The sequence below is a fragment of the Hyla sarda genome, chromosome 3 (assembly GCF_029499605.1).
Source record: "Hyla sarda isolate aHylSar1 chromosome 3, aHylSar1.hap1, whole genome shotgun sequence".
Classification (NCBI taxonomy): domain Eukaryota; kingdom Metazoa; phylum Chordata; class Amphibia; order Anura; family Hylidae; genus Hyla; species Hyla sarda.
Genome location: NC_079191.1, coordinates 374,800,005 through 374,818,727, shown reverse-complemented (window position 1 = coordinate 374,818,727; position 18,723 = coordinate 374,800,005). Strand labels below are relative to the sequence as shown.

The 18,723-nt window shown below is 45.7% G+C and overlaps 1 protein-coding gene across 3 annotated transcripts in view; it reads left to right on the top strand.

Annotated features, from left to right (window-relative positions):
• The window catches only part of PAK5 (p21 (RAC1) activated kinase 5), a 179,648-nt gene that overhangs the window by 39,723 nt on the left and 121,202 nt on the right, over nucleotides 1-18,723 (top strand). For all 3 annotated transcript variants that reach the window (XM_056567856.1, XM_056567855.1, XM_056567857.1), the window contains exon 2: nucleotides 7,220-7,443. In XM_056567856.1, coding sequence (XP_056423831.1) covers nucleotides 7,220-7,443 — 224 coding nt within the window. The remainder of the gene's footprint in view (nucleotides 1-7,219; nucleotides 7,444-18,723) is intronic.

Here is an 18,723-nt window from a genome sequence, read left to right as displayed (position 1 = left end):
TAGGGCAACTTTTCAGGATAAGCTGCCCTTAACATGAGAAGCAGCACTATTTCTATCCATAATATAACTTGTATAACTTGTATGGCCCTGGTGGGTAGAGCCTAATGGCTATGGTATCTGCCATGCAGTGCACACACACAGGAGGCGATCTTACATTCCTATGCACACACCGTAAACTGGGAGCCATTATAAAGCAGCAATAAGCAGTCTAAACTGTTTATAAAAAAAAAAATCTCTTACACAATTGTCTGTGCTGCCTCTATCTGTCTCTGCAGCCTGTGTATGTGTGTTCACAGACACAACCCCTACTATCTTGATAACAGAAGATACAATTTTGTCTATGCAAAATTTGTTAAAATGACAGGAACCGTTAAAACATATTTCATTTTTCCATTGCTTTGTACATCTCAGTTATCTTTATTATTAACTCCTTGTCATCTGCATGGTTGTTGAGTAATATGTTTTCTATTGAATTTGTCTACATTTGACGTACATCGCAGCCTAGGATTGTTCAGCTTAATAATACAGGATTAATTGTAACATGAATGATGATCATATATTGAGTTGAGATGACATCGCTGGTAGAAAAATGGCCATAGCCTATTGTGTTAAAGGAACCTGTTGCATTAAAGCATATTTTGCAAACCAGACATGCCGATGGATATTCAGGAATCTTTGGCTGTTTCGTTGGAACTCCTGTCATTTCTCCTCTCTCCCGTATGTCAGGAATGGATTGGACAGTAACAAAACTTTGTCCTAAAGCAGCTGACTGTGACTGGAATGTAACAATGATCCAGTTACAACTTCCAGTAAAGCAAGGGACAGGGCTGTGTGAATTATTGTGCTGTCGTGTGCACTTTTACTGGCATCTCTACGAGCGGCGAGCTGACTGCTCATTTTAACCCAGTGAGCGCCCATCGGTAAGCTCATCCTTCTTTGAATAATCTTATAGAGTTCCAGAAATACTCTCAATCAAAGATTATGTGCTTAGAGGCAAAGTGAGGGAGCGCGAGGCTCATCATGATATACCTAAGTGGTAAGTTTCTTTTCATCTTAAACAATGATTTCTTATAAACTACATGCTACCATATGTGTCATCAGGTGTCATTGGATAGTAAGATCACACATGTAGATCTAGATGACGTGGTGTAGCCACCAGGGAATATCAAGCTGTTACTTAACTGTATTTTTAAGATAGTATTCACATCAGGCTACATTTCAAGGGGTTTTCCCACTCTATAAATCTTATTTTTTGGATAGGGGATAAGATGTATGATCGCAGGGGTCCTGCTGCTGAAGACCCCCGCAATCTCAGTGCAGCCCCCCGCAGTCTGTGCTGGGTGCTGCCTCCGAGAGGGGGATGTGACATCACGGCCACGCCCAATCCATTCATGTCTTTGGGAGAAGGTGTGATGGCCGTCACGCCTCCTCCCATAGGCATGAGTGGAGGGGGCGTGGTGTGACGTCACGTCACGTCCCCGTCTTGGATATAGCACCGGCACAGAATGCCGGGGGGGGCTGCACGGAAATTGCAGGGGATAGGTGATAAGATGTATAAAGCCGGAATACCCCTTTAACCGATTTGCCCTAATTTTCAGAAGCAGAGAATTATATGGTTAGCCTCTATATTGGCTAACCGTAATATTACAAAATGTACGTATCAGTTTCATTTGATATGAAATCAATAATGTTGGTTAAGGCTTATGTAAGTGATCCCCAACCTTTGTCTTTCCACCTCTTGTAAAACTACAACTCCTATTATGTGCTGATAGACAAACGCTGTGATGACATGATGGGAGTTGTAATTTTCAACAGCTGGAGAGTCACAAGCTGGCTTAGATGCTATATAATGTCTTTAGTGTTGGGTACTTGACAGTTTCCTAATTTTGCTCCATTAAAGTGAGCATCTCATAGAGGCAACCCATGTGCAGAAGCCAGAGTATCATGACATCATGGCCCTGCCCCTTGTGACATCACAGCCCGCCCTCTCAATGCAAGTCTACGGGAGGGACCGTCACATCCACTCCCATATACTTGTATTGAGGGGACAGGGTGACGTCATAAGGGGGCGAGGGCGTGACATCACAATACTCCGGCCCTTGTATCGCCCATCATCAGCGAAGTTCGCTTCATGCAGCAGATGACACAGGGTGCTTCAAAAGAGATGGCGGGGGTTCCCTGTCCCTGCTTGATTGACAGTCAGCTAGAAGCCAAGCCCTGTTTCCGAATCTCACACCTGAACACAATTTGTACGCACAGCGCAGAAACAAGATTTAAAAACAGGGCTCGGCCTTGCAACTCATGCAAGTTAATGGAGTTGATGGATTTCTTGTGACGGCAATGTCTCAGTCATAACGCATAGTGTGACCTGGTGATTTTTGATCACGTGTCCAGAAATTGCCCTGTAGCCCCAGCCTAAGTGGTCAGTGACTACTGAGATGCAGATTTACAATAATGGGGCATCAGAGTATGTATAATGTGTTTCCCTGTGTGTTTTTTTTATACGTGAAATATACATTAAACATACATGAAGGATATACAATATAGGACAGAAAATAATATAGGACAGAAAATAAATATTTTATAGTGTTGAATGAGTAAAGAAAAGCTCACAGAAGGAATTCTGCACTAGAAGTCTTCTATGCATTTTTTATGGTGAGTAATGGCACTGTGTTGATGTGGCAGGCTGGAATTAAATAATTTATTGTATTTTACCTCCTTTGGGGCAAAACTCTAGCTTTTCACAGTGACTGAGCTGGGTGGACTGGTGAATGATAAGAATGACTACATCAAGAATTGTATGTTATATGCCCTGTTCACTTCTTTTTTTGGATGGCTTTAGTATCATGGAGGCAAATGAGTGCCCAGTGTTTGCCCTTCAGTACTGTGTATTAGACATGGCACAGAAGATGCTTATATTCTTTTACTAACTACTGCTTTATATTAAGCAGTGGCGACATGTTATTGTCTGTGGCAGAAATGTTGCCTCCGGATGATCCAACAAGATGGTGGTCAGCTTAAAGGAAAACTGTCAGCCCGATCTGTCACCCCAAATCCTGGGCTGTAGAGTGAGTGACCAGGAGTGCACAGGAGGGGTCACTTAATAAATTTCGTCCACTGGTTACGAAGATATGGGCTTTGAAAGGTCCGTTGTTTAGTCCAGTAATTTGCGATGTGGAGACGGGTTCCGCTGACTGGTTGCCTCTGCCTCCATCGGTCAGCTCATAATACTGCCCCCCGCAATCTGCATATTCATTATCTTCGACTCCTCGTCCTAGTGAAGTGACTGTCACTGGTCACATGAGCCCTGCGCCCTGTCGGTAGAGCGCTTGCGCCTGAAGATTGCTTACAGATTGCTTAAGATTACATCATGACGTGAGAGCTCTCCCTGCTGTGACCGCTCTACGCGGTATCACTGGGCATGCGCCGCACTGACAGAGCGCAGCGCTCATGTGACTGGTAACTCCACATCACTAGGACGTGGAGCCGAAGATAATGAATATGTAAATTGCGGGGCCAGTATATGAGCTGACCAATGGAGGCAGAGGTGACCAGTCAGCGGGGCCCGCCTCCACAGCGCAAATTACTGGACTAAACAATGGACCTTTGAAAGCCCATATCTTCGTAACCAGTGGACGGAATTTAGTAAGTGACCCCTCTGTGCACTCCTGGTCACCTACTCTAAAACCCAGTGTTCTGGGTTTAGGGTGGGTGATCGGGCTGACAGTTTTCCTTTAAAGTGGCCAGCAGCCTTAAAGGAGTATTCCTGGATTTTTGGTTCTTTGAATGTGAGAGAGAGGCAGCAAAGTTAGTTACTAATATGCTTTACACCTGTGTTTGGGGACTGGTTATTGAATTTCTTTGTCTTTCTTTTCCCCAGAAGTTCATTTTCTGTATCCTACAAATGAGTGTGGTCAAAATGAGTGTTGACCTTTCCCAGCTTGCTGTGCGGCCCGAGACAATACATCACAAGTCAGTTGCTAAAAGGGGGCATGGCGATTTGTCTGTTGTGTTTGAAGCCAGTCCCCTGATGACATTACCGGCGCACATGTACATGCATTCATCATCCCGCAGATACACAGATTGTGGGTCATGTGATTTCGAGCAAGTCTTGTGATCAAAGGGAGTGTGGCTGTGCTGCAATGGGCAGGGTTACCGGTGTGTGGGAGGTAAACAAGTCACCTCCCACCTTGAAACAAAGGATCACGGGGATTCAAATGCAAGGGAGGCCACAGAAACAGGAAGTAGCCAGTTACCAAAAACAAGCCAGCAGTTTGATGGGGACACAGGACATGGCCATTTACCACCAACACAAGCACAAATCCTGTATAAGCATGTCCATTACAGCATGACACTTAATTACTAAAGTCACCTTATGTTGGATAACCCCTTTAAGCCATACATATTAGATTTTTGTCAGCCAAGTGCTCATTTAGCTATCTCTTTTTCTTTCCCTTATATACACATAAACCCTTGGCGCATGTATTTTCAGTGGAGAGGAATGGGAAGCCACTGCCAGACACCTCTAGTAGCTTATCTCCCAGAGAACAGGATTGGACAGTTAAATTCCAAGACCTCAATCCTTATGTACCTCTACATTTGCTATTAGAGGATGGTGAAGAGGGCATCATATAAAGCCAGTCTTTTGTCTAACTGTACACTTATTGAAAACATGGTGCACAATACAATTTTCCTCATGAGGCCATGCTCCTTTTCCACTAAGTCTCACCTCCCTAATCAAAAGTGTTTGTTCTTTGTTGCTTATCAGACACAGATTCATACATTTGGTAGCGACTGTACTTGATATTGCAGAACAGTCTCATTCAAGTGAATGAGAAATACAGGTATTACTAAAACAGATATAACAGGAGACATAACAGGTCCTTGGTACATATTTTGAGACAGTGACAGGAATGGCCATAAGAGATCGCTGTATTTTCGCAGGGTACTTGTCGTATGTGGACACCAGGTTTTCAGAAGCATATATCCTATCCAGGGAAAGCTGAGTGAAAGAATCCAGAAAATAGTTAACCTTCATGGTGAGACCAAGCTTGCTTGGCACTTTAGTAAGCCCTGTTATCGGGCCTAGGATTTAATGGGTTAAAAGGCAGTTTTGGTTGGGGGGGGGTTTGCATCCCCTTCCTAGGCCAGCCCAGTTTTTTAGGTTGGTGCCAAGTCAGCACAGGTGCTGAGGCACATGACTGGCAATGTCGGCTGCCACGCCCCCCATTCACGTCTATGGGAGGAGGCATGACAGCTATGTAGCCTGACATGAATGGAGGGGGCGTGGTGAATTGTCATGAACGTGGAAGCTGCAAGCTTCCATGTTCTGGACGCCACCGCTGCCGGCCCGGAGATTGCGGGCATCCCCAGCGGCGGGATCCACACGATCTACCATCTTATTCCCTATCCTTTAGATAGTGGATAAGATGTTTCACACGGAGTACACCTTTAAGGGAGTGGAATAAAGGGGACCAGGTAAAGCTAAATTTTTCCAGGGCTTGTGCACAGCGATTGGTATAGCAGGGGATTAGTGATGTGCTTGAAGGGGGCTGGCTGTGTGGCTCAGTTCAATAGCTAAGCCAGCACCTTTTTCCATTACAGCTGATACAGCTGGGGTTGGCTTTGTGCAGATGACTTTTCTCTTTCCTGTTGACCTTATTAATTTATTACAGATGATCCACTAACTGGTCGTGGTTCATTTTTGTGGATCCGTTAGTTTGTGTCCTTTTGATAAGTTTCAGGATCTGTTTTTTTTTTAACAGGACAGACAAATGCAGATTGTCTTTCTGTCCTATGAAAACACAGGACTTTGACACCTGTAAAAAAGTCAAAATAAAAAAACAAAAAAAACAAACAAATACAAACTCTGGTAGTCTGTACCACTCTTCAATCACCAACAAAATGGCTCTGCCTAGTGGAATTGAAAAAACGACAAAATCCCCTCCCCCTCTCCATTTGCACATAGACACAAGAGGGAGGTGTAGACAAGCAAGGCAGAATTTGCAGCAGTTGCTTGTTTTCACCAGATCCCTCATGTTAGGACCTAACTGCTGGTCAACAGTGGGAAATATGACAAGTAATTATTTAATTTTTTATGATTTGTAAAAAGTTAAAACATTTAAATATATTTCCAAAAATATTTTAAAATGTGAAAAATGTATTTAACCTCTAAAATATATTAAATAACATTTGGTGACACATTTCCTTTAAAAAGTTTCCTGTTATCTCCTGTAAAAAGCATTTTCCCATGGATATGCAGCTTACTCTAGTGTATGTGTCTCACAAAGTAACCATAAAAATTCTTTTGGTTGCAATTCATCTTTGCAATGGTTTTACACTCTCTACATTTTCATGGTGTTTTTTTTTTTTTTTTTTTTAGTAGCCTGATGTTACATTAAAGTCTATAATGAAATATAAAGTAGACTACATACATAGATTTTTTTTGGTTTTGGTGTGGTGTGGTGTGGTTTTTTTTTCTGGGGATTTTATCAGGATTTTTGGAAAGGAATTGGGGACTTTTCCTTGTTTATCAGGAAATTCTACTAGTCCAATTTCTCAGGTGTTTGGTTTGTTTGTGTTATGGTTGGAGCTCAACTTCTTCTGACTGAGTCCTTCTCAACAAGTGCTTATTGTACTTTGCCACAAAAAATTTTAATACTCACTTTTACTACTTCTTATTACCTGTATATACTAGCAGTGGTTTTTTTTTCAGTGAACAGTTTGATTCACTATTAAAAAGTATCTGTCACCAAACTAAACTTTTAATATATTGTTCCTTATGTAATTATAGGACACTTTGCTATTTACTTGCTGTTAACATTCTCAACCTTTATATGTTTTTTAATGTGATTGATAAAACGGCCACTAGTTGGCTCTGTTCTGTTCCCTGCGCAAGTCAAACAGTTGGTTTGGTCTCCTCCCAGCCTGGCAGGAGACCAAACTCAGGAAGTGCGTGCGGGGCATGGCGAGGCACAGCTCTCGCAGGCTTCAGTGACGTTGCACCTGCTGGGGGATGCCCACTTTTTCCTGCCGGGAGCTCACACAAGGGCAAAGAGGAAGGATATGATACAGAGCCTTTTAAAGCTCAGAATTTTTTTAAGGGCAGTAGGGTGTTAGGAGTAGTTGGGGAATATAATCTGAGTTGGTTTAGAAAATATGGTTTGATGACTGGTACAACTAAAACTCTTACTAAGGACATGTCATGTTTTTTTTTCAGGTTTAACCGGATTGCCCAAAATGTTTGGGAAGAAAAAGAAAAAAATAGAAATTTCAGGGCCTTCAAACTTTGAACACAGGGTTCACACTGGATTCGATCACAAAGAACAAAAGTTTATTGGCCTTCCTCAACAATGGCAAAGTTTGCTGGCAGACACAGCCAATCGGCCCAAGCCTATGGTGGATCCATCCTGTATTACACCTATACAGCTCGCACCCATGAAGGTAAGATAATCAGTATACCAGTATAAATACCTAATAATAATTGTGTCCTTTATCTCTTATACCGATTATAAATACAAAAAATACAACATTTAGCACTTAGTTACATTCTTTGTCTTACACTAGTAGATCATAACATATGTAATGTGGTGTTCAGATACTCCACTATAGGAATCCATTCTTGGCCATCGGCCATATCTCTGTTGCTGAGTGTTGGTGCATGTTTGCTTGTCATGTCCATCCCTAATATCTGCCGCTGGTGCATCCGACCAATTGTGGTGCCTTCATTTCAAGCCATGGTTTGTGCCAGTGTTCAATGAGACATATTCTTCATAAAAACGCAATAGGAGAGATTCTCTAAGGATGATCCAGACAGAACTGCTGTTACGCCTAGCGCTCCGGGTCCCCGCTCCTCCCCGGAGCGCTCACGGCGTCTTTCTCCCTGCAGCGCCCCGGTCAGTCCCGCTGACCGGGAGCGCTGCACTGTTTTGGCCGTTGGGGATGCGATTCGCACAGCGGGACGCACCCGCTCGCGAGTCGCATCCCAGGTCACTTACCCGTCCCGGTCCCCTGCTGTCATGTGCTGGCGCGCGCGGCTCCGCTCTCTAGGGCGCGCGCGCGCCAGCTCTCTGAGACTTAAAGGGCCAGTGCACCAATGATTGGTGCCTGGCCCAATTAGCTTAATTGGCTCCCACCTGCTCCCTGCCTTTATCTAGTCTCCTCCCTTGCACTCCCTTGCCGGATCTTGTTGCCTTGTGCCAGTGAAAGCGTTTAGTGTGTCCAAAGCCTGTGTACCTGAACTTCTGCTACCCATCCTGACTACGAATCTTGCCGCCTGCCCCCGACCTTCTGCTACGTCTGACCTTGCTTCTGCCTACTCCCTTGTACCGCGCCCATCTTCAGCAGCCAGAGAGGTGAGCCGTTGCTAGTGGATACGACCTGGTCACTACCGCCGCAGCAAGACCATCCCGCTTTGCGGCGGGCTCTGGTGAAAACCAGTAGTGGCTTAGAACCGGTCCACTAGCACGGTCCACGCCAATCCCTCTCTGGCACAGAGGATCCACTACCTGGAAGCCGAATCGTGACAGTAGATCCGGCCATGGATCCCGCTGAGGTGCCGCTGCCAAGTCTCGCTGATCTTCCCACGGTGGTCGCTCAGCAATCGCAGCAGATTGCCCAACAAGGACAGCAGCTGTCGCAGTTGACCGCCATGTTACAGCAAATTCTGCCCCTGCTACAGCAGCAACCATCTCCTCCGCCAGCTCCTGCACCTCCTCCGCAGCGAGTGGCCGCTCCTAACCTCCGCTTGTCCCTGCCGGACAAATTTGATGGGGACTCCAGACTCTGCCGTGGATTTTTGTCTCAGTGTTCCCTGCATATGGAGATGTTGTCAGACTTGTTTCCTACAGAACGGTCTAAGGTGGCGTTCGTAGTAAGCCTTCTTTCAGGAAAGGCCTTGTCTTGGGCCACACCGCTCTGGGACCGCAATGATCCTGCCACAGCCACAGTCCAGTCCTTTTTTGCTGAAGTCCGAAGTGTCTTTGAGGAACCTGCCCGAGCCTCTTCTGCTGAGACTGCCCTGCTGAACCTGGTCCAGGGTAATTCTTCCGTTGGCGAGTACGCCATACAATTCCGTACTTTTGCATCTGAACTATCCTGGAATAATGAGGCTCTCTGCGCGACCTTTAAAAAAGGCCTATCCAGTCGCATCAAGGATGTGCTGGCCGCACGAGAGATTCCTGCCAACCTCCAAGAACTCATCCATTTGGCTACCCGCATTGACATGCGTTTTTCTGAGCGACACCAAGAGTTCCGCCAGGAAAAAGACTTAGATCTCTGGGCACCTCTCCCACAGCATCCTTTGCAGTCTATGCCTGGGCCTCCCGCCGAGGAGGCCATGCAAGTGGATCGGTCTCGCCTGACCCAGGAAGAGAGGAATCGCCGTAGAGAAGAAAATCTCTGTCTGTACTGTGCCAGTACCGAGCATTTCTTGGTGGATTGCCCTATCCGTCCTCCACGCCTGGGAAACGCACGCACGCACCCAGCTCACGTGGGTGTGGCATCTCTTGGTTCTAAATCTTCTTCTCCACGTCTCACGGTGCCCGTGCGGATTTCTCCTACAGCCAACTCCTCCCTCTCAGCCTTGGCCTGCTTGGACTCTGGTGCCTCCGGGAATTTTATTTTGGAGTCCTTTGTCAATAAATTCTGCATCCCGGTGACCCGTCTCGCCAAACCGCTCTACATTTCCGCGGTCAACGGAGCCAGATTGGACTGCACCGTGCGTTACCGCACAGAACCCCTCCTGATGTCTATCGGATCCCACCACGAAAGGATTCAGTTCTTCATTCTCCCCAGTTGTACCTCTGAGGTCCTCCTCGGTCTGCCATGGCTCCGGCTTCATTCCCCCACCCTTGATTGGACCACCGGGGAGATAAAGAACTGGGACTCTGCCTGCCATAGGAAGTGCCTCTCCCCCCCTCCCAGTCCCGTCAGGCAAACCTCTGTGCCTCCTCATGGCCCCCGTCCTGGTGTCACACTGCCCCGTGCCCGGCTTCGCCCTCTGCCCTCCCTCCCCATTCCCACTCCTGCTGTACTGCCTGCCGTTGAGGAAACCCTCCATTCTTTCCCGGGGTCCTCATCCCAGGGGAGGCAGTTGCCGGTCAAAGAAAAGGGGAGACCTAAGGGGGGGGGTACTGTTACGCCTAGCGCTCCGGGTCCCCGCTCCTCCCCGGAGCGCTCACGGCGTCTTTCTCCCTGCAGCGCCCCGGTCAGTCCCGCTGACCGGGAGCGCTGCACTGTTTTGGCCGTTGGGGATGCGATTCGCACAGCGGGACGCACCCGCTCGCGAGTCGCATCCCAGGTCACTTACCCGTCCCGGTCCCCTGCTGTCATGTGCTGGCGCGCGCGGCTCCGCTCTCTAGGGCGCGCGCGCGCCAGCTCTCTGAGACTTAAAGGGCCAGTGCACCAATGATTGGTGCCTGGCCCAATTAGCTTAATTGGCTCCCACCTGCTCCCTGCCTTTATCTAGTCTCCTCCCTTGCACTCCCTTGCCGGATCTTGTTGCCTTGTGCCAGTGAAAGCGTTTAGTGTGTCCAAAGCCTGTGTACCTGAACTTCTGCTACCCATCCTGACTACGAATCTTGCCGCCTGCCCCCGACCTTCTGCTACGTCTGACCTTGCTTCTGCCTACTCCCTTGTACCGCGCCCATCTTCAGCAGCCAGAGAGGTGAGCCGTTGCTAGTGGATACGACCTGGTCACTACCGCCGCAGCAAGACCATCCCGCTTTGCGGCGGGCTCTGGTGAAAACCAGTAGTGGCTTAGAACCGGTCCACTAGCACGGTCCACGCCAATCCCTCTCTGGCACAGAGGATCCACTACCTGGAAGCCGAATCGTGACAACTGCACTTTGATATATTTTCACTATTTTCTTCTTAATGTAGTAATCTCAGCAAAGATGTCAGCATGTATTCCCAATATTTGCTTTAAATGCCTTTTGTATAACATCTGCTATATCGACCAGAGGTCACCTGTCCACCAGAGCAAAAAATGGCGTACTACTTTGGGGTTGAGCTCCACTAAATTTTTGGAACATTAACGTTAAAATGTAACATTTTTAGGGTGCTATTCCCTCTTCCTACCCTCATGACATCACAAGGTATCGCAACTTAATCACATGACTTCACAGGTCGTACAATATAATTTAAAAAGTAGCACACCTACACCAAGATAATGAACCCTTAAGGGTTCATCTTAATGTATTTTTTGTTTTTTCCTCCTTTAAGAGCCAATGCACATTAATATTATACTGACTGTAATATGAAACAAAACAACAGGCAACAGGTATGGACCCACTGTGCCACCCAACCGGTTTGGCTTTGGGCCACTCCTGAGGGCATTGTCTAAGTATCCCCCTAGTTTTCACTATTTAACCACCCATACTTGGACTGCTACCTTTGGGGTGGTCCAAGTATGGGTGCTGGCTGGCCCAGTGGGCCAAAAGGCACTTGTGCGAGACTCAGGCAAATCCGAGTACTGACCAAGATCCTGGGCTGAAAGCAAAGTAGCATAGTTAGAGACAAAAAGGTCAGGCCAGGCAAGAAAAGTTCATAATTTATCAGGTCTACATAGTAGGGCTTGACCGATATCGATTTTTTAGGGCCAATACCGATAATCTGTGGACTTTTAGGCCAATAGCCGATAATTTATACCGATACTCCGGTATAAATTATCGGCTATTTCAGTACACCTAAAAAGCCCCCCCCCCCCCAAGCCCCCCCCGGCGCCGCCGACCGCCTATCTCCCCCTGCTGGTTCTTATTCCGCACCACCCCGGCCAGAGACCGCCGCTGCCCCATTGCCTCCCCCCATCCCCGGTTTTATAATTACCTGTTCCCATAGCCCGAGGTCCGCGCTACTTCTGGCTCCAGTGGCGTCCTGAGCTGTCACTGTGTGCACTGACGGTGACGTCGCGTTGAGAACGTCACTTGTCATTGCGCAGCGCACAGCGTAACGCAGAATGCAGCAGGAGCCAGAAGTAGCATGGACCCCGGGCCCCGGGAACAGGCAATTATAAAACTGAGGATGGGGGAGGCAATGGGGCAGCGGCGGCAGTGGCGGTGGTCTCTGGCCGGGGCGGTGCGGTGGGGGGTGTGGTGCGGGGGGCATTATCGGATTATCGGCAAGGTAATTGCCGATAACGTCCAAAATCGTGTATATCAGCCGATAACATCGGCCAAACCGATAATCGGTCGATCCCTACTACAAAGTAACAGAGACGTACGGGAATGTCAGTCTTTAATATAAATAACCTGGTGTCATTGTTTAGGGAACAGGCTTGGGTGTGGACAGTGGCCTCTTAAAGGGTCACTCTCATTAAAATCAATTTTTGCTATTGCACTTCTTATGGTAAATAAAAAAATATTTCTAATATACCTTGTTTAAAAAAATTAAGTTTTCTGTTTTATTTGTGTTTAAAAAAGCTCAAGAGCACTTTTCCCCCCATCTTATACACAGACTGTGGACCGAAGCCCAAACACAGGAAGCGCAGCCTGGAGTGCTAAGGGGTGTGTATCCAACCAACAGCATATGGCAGTTAAGTGTGAGAGGAGCTATGATTGGATGAGGCTGGACACCCCCCCCCCCCCCCCTCAGCACTCCAGGCTGCACTTCCTGTGTTTGGGCTTCGGTCCAAAGTCTGTGTATAAGATGGTGGAAAATGTGCTCTTGAGCTTTTATAAGCACAAATAAAGCACAGAAAACGTCATATTTTTTTAAAAACAAAGTATATCAGAAATATTTTTTATTTACTAAGGAGTACAATAACAAAAATTGATTTTAATTAGAGTGGCCCTTTAAGAGGCCACTGTCCACACCCAAGCCTGTTCCCTAAACAATCACCACAGGTTATTTGATATTAAAGACCGACATTCCAGTACGAAAAAAGGCATGCACACCCTAGGCAGGAGTTTATGCAGCAGTGGCATGTCGATAGGAGGGAGCATAGAATGGAGTGGAGAAAAATTAAACACAGCCATTGTGCCTTCCAGAAAGTACAGGACAATAATAGGAGTGGACTGCTGATGTTACTGTGAATTTGACTGTGTGGATCAGTATGATTACAGCGATACCTAATTTATATAGTTTTTGGTTAGTTTTACTACCTTTCTTGATTAAACAAAAGTTATTTGCATCACCATATTCTATCCCCACTTTTTTACTTTTATGTATCTGTATGAAAGTTGATAGGTAAGCTATAGTTTTTGTTTGTTTTGGTATAGGGGGAGCCAATCCCATGCCTGCCACATCAACAGAAAAAGGTGATCAAAAGATATATATATAAAAACTAAAAAATTACGTGACCACGCCCAATTTAACAGAATAACAGTTCTTTAAAGGGGTATTCTGGGATATTTTGTATTTGAATATGCTACAGGTGCTGTAAAGTTAGTGTAGTTCATAATAAAGTGTGTCTACCTGTGTGTGATGGTGGTCTCGCAATTCTTCTGTGATTTTTACCCCAATGTTTTTTTTAACAGCATACAAAATAAGTGTCATCTCAGGCTTTTCCAGGTTGCAGTGCAGCTTGAAACATTACATCACTAGTCAGGTGATCAGAGGGAGGCTGTCTTTGTTTCAATGGCTGGAGAGACCGCTGGATGTTAGGAATATTATTCTGTTTTTGCAGCAACTGGAGGCATCCTGGTCAGAAAACACTGGTCTATTGCATTGAAGATATCACATGTTTCAATGGGTGGGGTGGCTGATTTGTGGGAGGAAGAAAAGTTCACAAAGAAGATAGTCTCAGCTTTATGGTAATGTCACAACATAGCTGTTTAGCCCCAAGACAAGTGCGAATCTTTCCTAAGCATGGCCATTACTGTCTGGCAGGTACGTACTAAAATCACCTTATGGTGGATAACCTCTTCAATAAAGAAAATTGGCAAGGGAAATTCAAGCAAACTTTTAAATGTACAGTCTCTTTTACAGAGTAGTGCAATAGCACATGTGAAGAGGTACCCCTTTGTAGCAGTAGAGCAGTGGCATGTTTGTGTGGGATTTTAGGCACATTATTTACCCCTCTAGGGAACAGTTCTGAAATACTCAAGTAACGTGATCTTTACTTGTATGTTCTTAGTGGGGGAATTACTTATAAAGTACTCATGATACTTTAGCTGCAGTGCCCTTTGCGGTATGCAGGTTGTTACAAAAATTGTGATGTGATAGCCATGATGACCTGTACCTGGCCTGAAGGTACAGGTACCAGAAATGCAAAGAGTTTCTTGTGCTCCGTATCCCCTATGCTTAGAAAACTTTATATTGAGGTAAAATTCTTTTGAGAATACTTTATATACTTTTAGATAGGACTGGGGGTATATATCAGGTGATTAGATTCTTTGCTTGAGTCCAGTATTTATCTCCATGCCAATTATCTTCTGGGTAAGAATTGAGGCCCAACTATAGAGGGAAGGAAACAGAGGCTTCCTCACTAAACACAACAAAGTGGTCTGAACCAGATTCCTGCCTTCTAGATAAGAGGAAAGATGGGCGAGGGAGGCTCCACCAACACACTGTAGTATGTTTTACAGTAGGGATGTCCCGATACTGATACTGGTATCAGGACCAATAGTGTCCCCGATACCTAATCCGATACTTGCTGGCGGGATCCCCGCCGGCAGGTATCACGGAGGTGCCGAACTATGCAGCGGGCCCAGCAGCTAAACGCGTCATAGCCTGGACCTGGGGCTAATACCGAACGTTACTGATCGCGGTGATGTCCAGCATTAACCTTTTTGACGTTGCGATCAAAGTTGATCGCTGAACTATGCAGCGTGCCCAGCAGCTGAGCTTGCGTCCTACCTGGTACCTGTGGCTAATGCCGAACATCACCGATTGCGGTGATGTCCGGCATTAACCTTTTAGACATTGCTATCAAAGTTGATCATGGCATCTAAAAGTCCTGAAGTTAAAGGGGTGTTCCAGGATTTTTTTTTTATTTGACTATGCTACAGGGGCTGTAAAGTTAGCGTAGTTCATAATATAGTGTCTGTACCTGTGTGTGACGGTTTTCTCACAATTCTTCTGTGATTTTCACCCCAATATTTATTTTTACCAGCATACAAAATGATGACAGGGAGCCTGTCTGCTTCAATGGGTGCAAGGATTGCTTGGTGTGAGAGAGATCAAACTGCAACAGCTGGAGGCACCCTGATTGAAAACCACACTGATTTGAATGGATGCAGCTCATTTATGTTTCAATGGGTGGGGTGGCTGATGTGTGGGAGGGAGGAAGATGGAATTGTGGGATTTGTAGTCAAAAAAAGAAAAGTCAAACAGGAAATACCAATTCACATACAGCTAGCCACAGTATTATGGTAATCTCACAACATAGCCATTTATCCCCAAGACAAGCACAGATCCTTCCTAAGCATGTCCATAACTGTCTGCCAGGTACGTACTAAAATCACCTTATGGTGGATAACCCCTTTAACCGCCGGTTAGCTCGGGGATGAGATCAGGATCACCGCCGTGAAATCGCGGTGTCCCGATCAGCTGTGAGGGCTGCTGGAGGTCTCATACCATGCTCTGTGCCATCCAATCGTCGCTCCTTAACTGCTGCTAGCCATGGCAGGCAATAGTAAAGAAGCGCCAATAGCACTGATCAATACTATGCTATGGCATAACATTGATCAGTGTATGCAATCTACAGATTGCATGTAAGAGTGCCCTATGGGGACAAAAAAAAAGTGAGAAAAAAAATTTGTAAAAATAAATAAATAAATAATACATTTGAATTAACCCCTTCCCTAATATAAGTATGAATTCCCCCCTTTTAAATAAAATAATATCTTTTTTTTTAAATATAAAAAAGCCCTTCCTCTATTAAAAACAAAAAAAAAACTGTACTTTTTCCCATTAAAAAAAGAACCCTGGACATAGAAAAAAGTATCGGAAATTGGTATAGTCGAGTACTTAAAAAAAAAAGTATTGGTACTCAGTGTTAATAAAATGGTATCGGGACATCCCTATTCTACAGTATAAAGTATATGTACCAATGTTAGTAAATAGACCTCTCTCAAATGCACTTACAGGTTCTGACATTAGATGTCAGCAACGTGGACAGTGCACAGTATACTCGTATGATCAGAATTTGGTAGAATACATAGGAAATAACAGTATAGAACAAATGCAATGAAACAAAGTAACAGCACTATAACAAAAACAAAGAGATTTTTCTGGAAACAGGACACTGCATATAAACATACTTATATGGCTTTGAAAGGCTCTATATGAATAGAATAGAAAAGTGTATGTAAAAACTGGATATTTGCAGTACACAACAATTAGTTATATGGTCAGTGGTACACAGGGAACAACAAAAACAAAAACAGGATTTACATGTCCAGGACCGATGATCCACAGTGGAGGATAATAATGTAATGCAGGATAATGCAGCATACCAACACAATTTATGGTAAGCCCAATCAATAATACTTAAAGAGAACCTTTGAAAGAAACCTGCGCTGTCATCATCCATGTGGATAAGCTGCTGTATGGATTTAGTTTTATTTATTTATTTTTGTATTCTTCTTTCTAGGCCCCTGTTCTCCAGCTATCATTGCTGTTACTTTCAGCATCTGGCTATTGAGGCCTAAATTGTCAATAGGGTGTTAACCGGAGGCTTTCCTTTTGAGCAATGAGTGTTTTTCACAACTGCCGAGTTGACAGCCTAGGTATATGGATGAAGACAGTGCTAGGTTTTAAGGGGAATTTGTCAGCTAAGAGCTGCAGACACCATGGCATAGCTGTTTGAGTATGAAATCAAACCTTTTCTGGAGCTGATGGTAGTTACCAAACATAAATTGCCTTTTTAGTTCTCAATTCAAGTTTCAAGGAGGCGGAGCAGAACCGCTCAGGTTCCACAGTCTGGATCACCTCCTCACTTTTACCTCCCAGCTCCTACTTCATTTAAAGCCAAGCCCTGTACATCGGTTAAGGAGCGGTTGGGAAGTGAGGGCGATTGAGGAGTCGTGTCAGGGTATGGCACTTGAGAAGCTCGGCTCTGCTTGGCAACCATCATCGGCTCCAAGAAAGGTACAGTTTGCTTGTATACTCTACCAGCTATACAATGCTGTCTGCAGCTCTTAGCAGCAAATACAGCGGACAGATTTCCTGTAAAAAAATGGTAGAAGATCAGAATCGAGGTTAAAGGGTGTAAATCCAGTGCATTTCGTTATGTTTAAGTTGTTGTATGCAGTAACCCCCATATCTTGGTTGTTGAGGTTGTCCGGAACCTAAGTTGTGAAAGGTTGTGACAGGCCTCTGTGAAGTGTTTAGGGACGGTCTTGCCCTCATGGTGAATTTATGTTGGTTAATACACCTACATTGTGAAGATCACATGGGGATGTCAAAAGATGGACCACAAAGTTTAAGTTGCAGGTGTAGTAATTGTCATTATTCAAGCGTATCCAAGTTTAGACCCGGACTGAAAAGCATGCCTTGCTGCACTTTCCAGTTTGAGTCAAAATTTGGGTGTGCTCAGAAAATGTAGTCATTAGGGTCATAGAATTGAATGGGGGCCCGTGCTGAGCACAACTGCAGCTGAATATGAGATTCTGCCAATGTATCCGCGCCTCGGAGGCATGAATCATAATGTGAGCCCGTCCTTTCTAATACCCGGTGCCTGGTGTTGCAGAACAGTCTAGACCCTTTCTTTTTAATGCTTGACCTAGATTTCTATTTTACCAATAAGAAACAGGTAATGCATTGAGGGGGTGTGGCCGTGACGTCACAACCCTCGCAGCCCACACCCAGCATTCGGAACAAAATGTTCCGGACGCTGGGGCAGTGGAGTACCCCTTTAAAGAAACTGTTCCGGATGCTGGGGCCCATTTAATAATTACAGAAGTTTTTGAGTAAATTTACTATCAGCAATCTGTGTTTTAGCCCTAAGAACTAATAATTGGTGTATGGATTTATAACTGGTGTGTCTGAGGTTATAAAAGATTTGTCTGGAAATAGGCATCGGATGCTCTTGGATCGCAACTGTGTTCCGTTCACTATGGTAACTACATCAAGAGGTGACTACCACAAACAAACATATATATCTCCTAGGCTGGGTCCACAACTACTATTTTGTAGGGATCGACTGATTATCGGTTTGGCCGATATTATTGGCTGATGTCCACGATTTTGGACGTTATCGGTATTGGCAATTACCTTGCCGAAAATCCGATAATGGTCCGATTTTTCAGGGCCGATACCGATAATCTGTGGCCTTTCAGGCCGATAGCCGATAACTTATACTGATATTCCGGTATAAGTTACCGGCTATTTCTCCACCCCCCCCCCCAGCCCGTAGAAGCGGCTGCAGATCATTGATTTAAAGCGGGCGCTTTTAATCAATGAAATGCAGTGGCTTTTGCGGGGCCAGAGACCGCCGCCGCCATCCGCTTCTCTCCCCCTGCCTGTCCTGGGGTCCAACCCCCCCCCCCCATCCTCTGGCCAGAGACCGCTGCCGCCCGCTTCCCTCCCCCTACCTGTTCCCAGGGTCCGCGCTACTTCTGGCTCCTGCGGCGTCCTGCGTTACACTGTGCGCCGCACAATGATGAGCGACGTCCTCAACGCGACATCACCGTCAGTGCGCACAGTGACAGCTCAGGACGCCGCCGGAGTCAGAAGTAGCGCGGACCCCGGGAACAGGTAATTATAAAACCGGGGATGGGGGAGGCAATGGGGCAGCGGCGGTGGTTGGACTAGGGGAGAGAAGCAGGCGGCAGCGGTCTC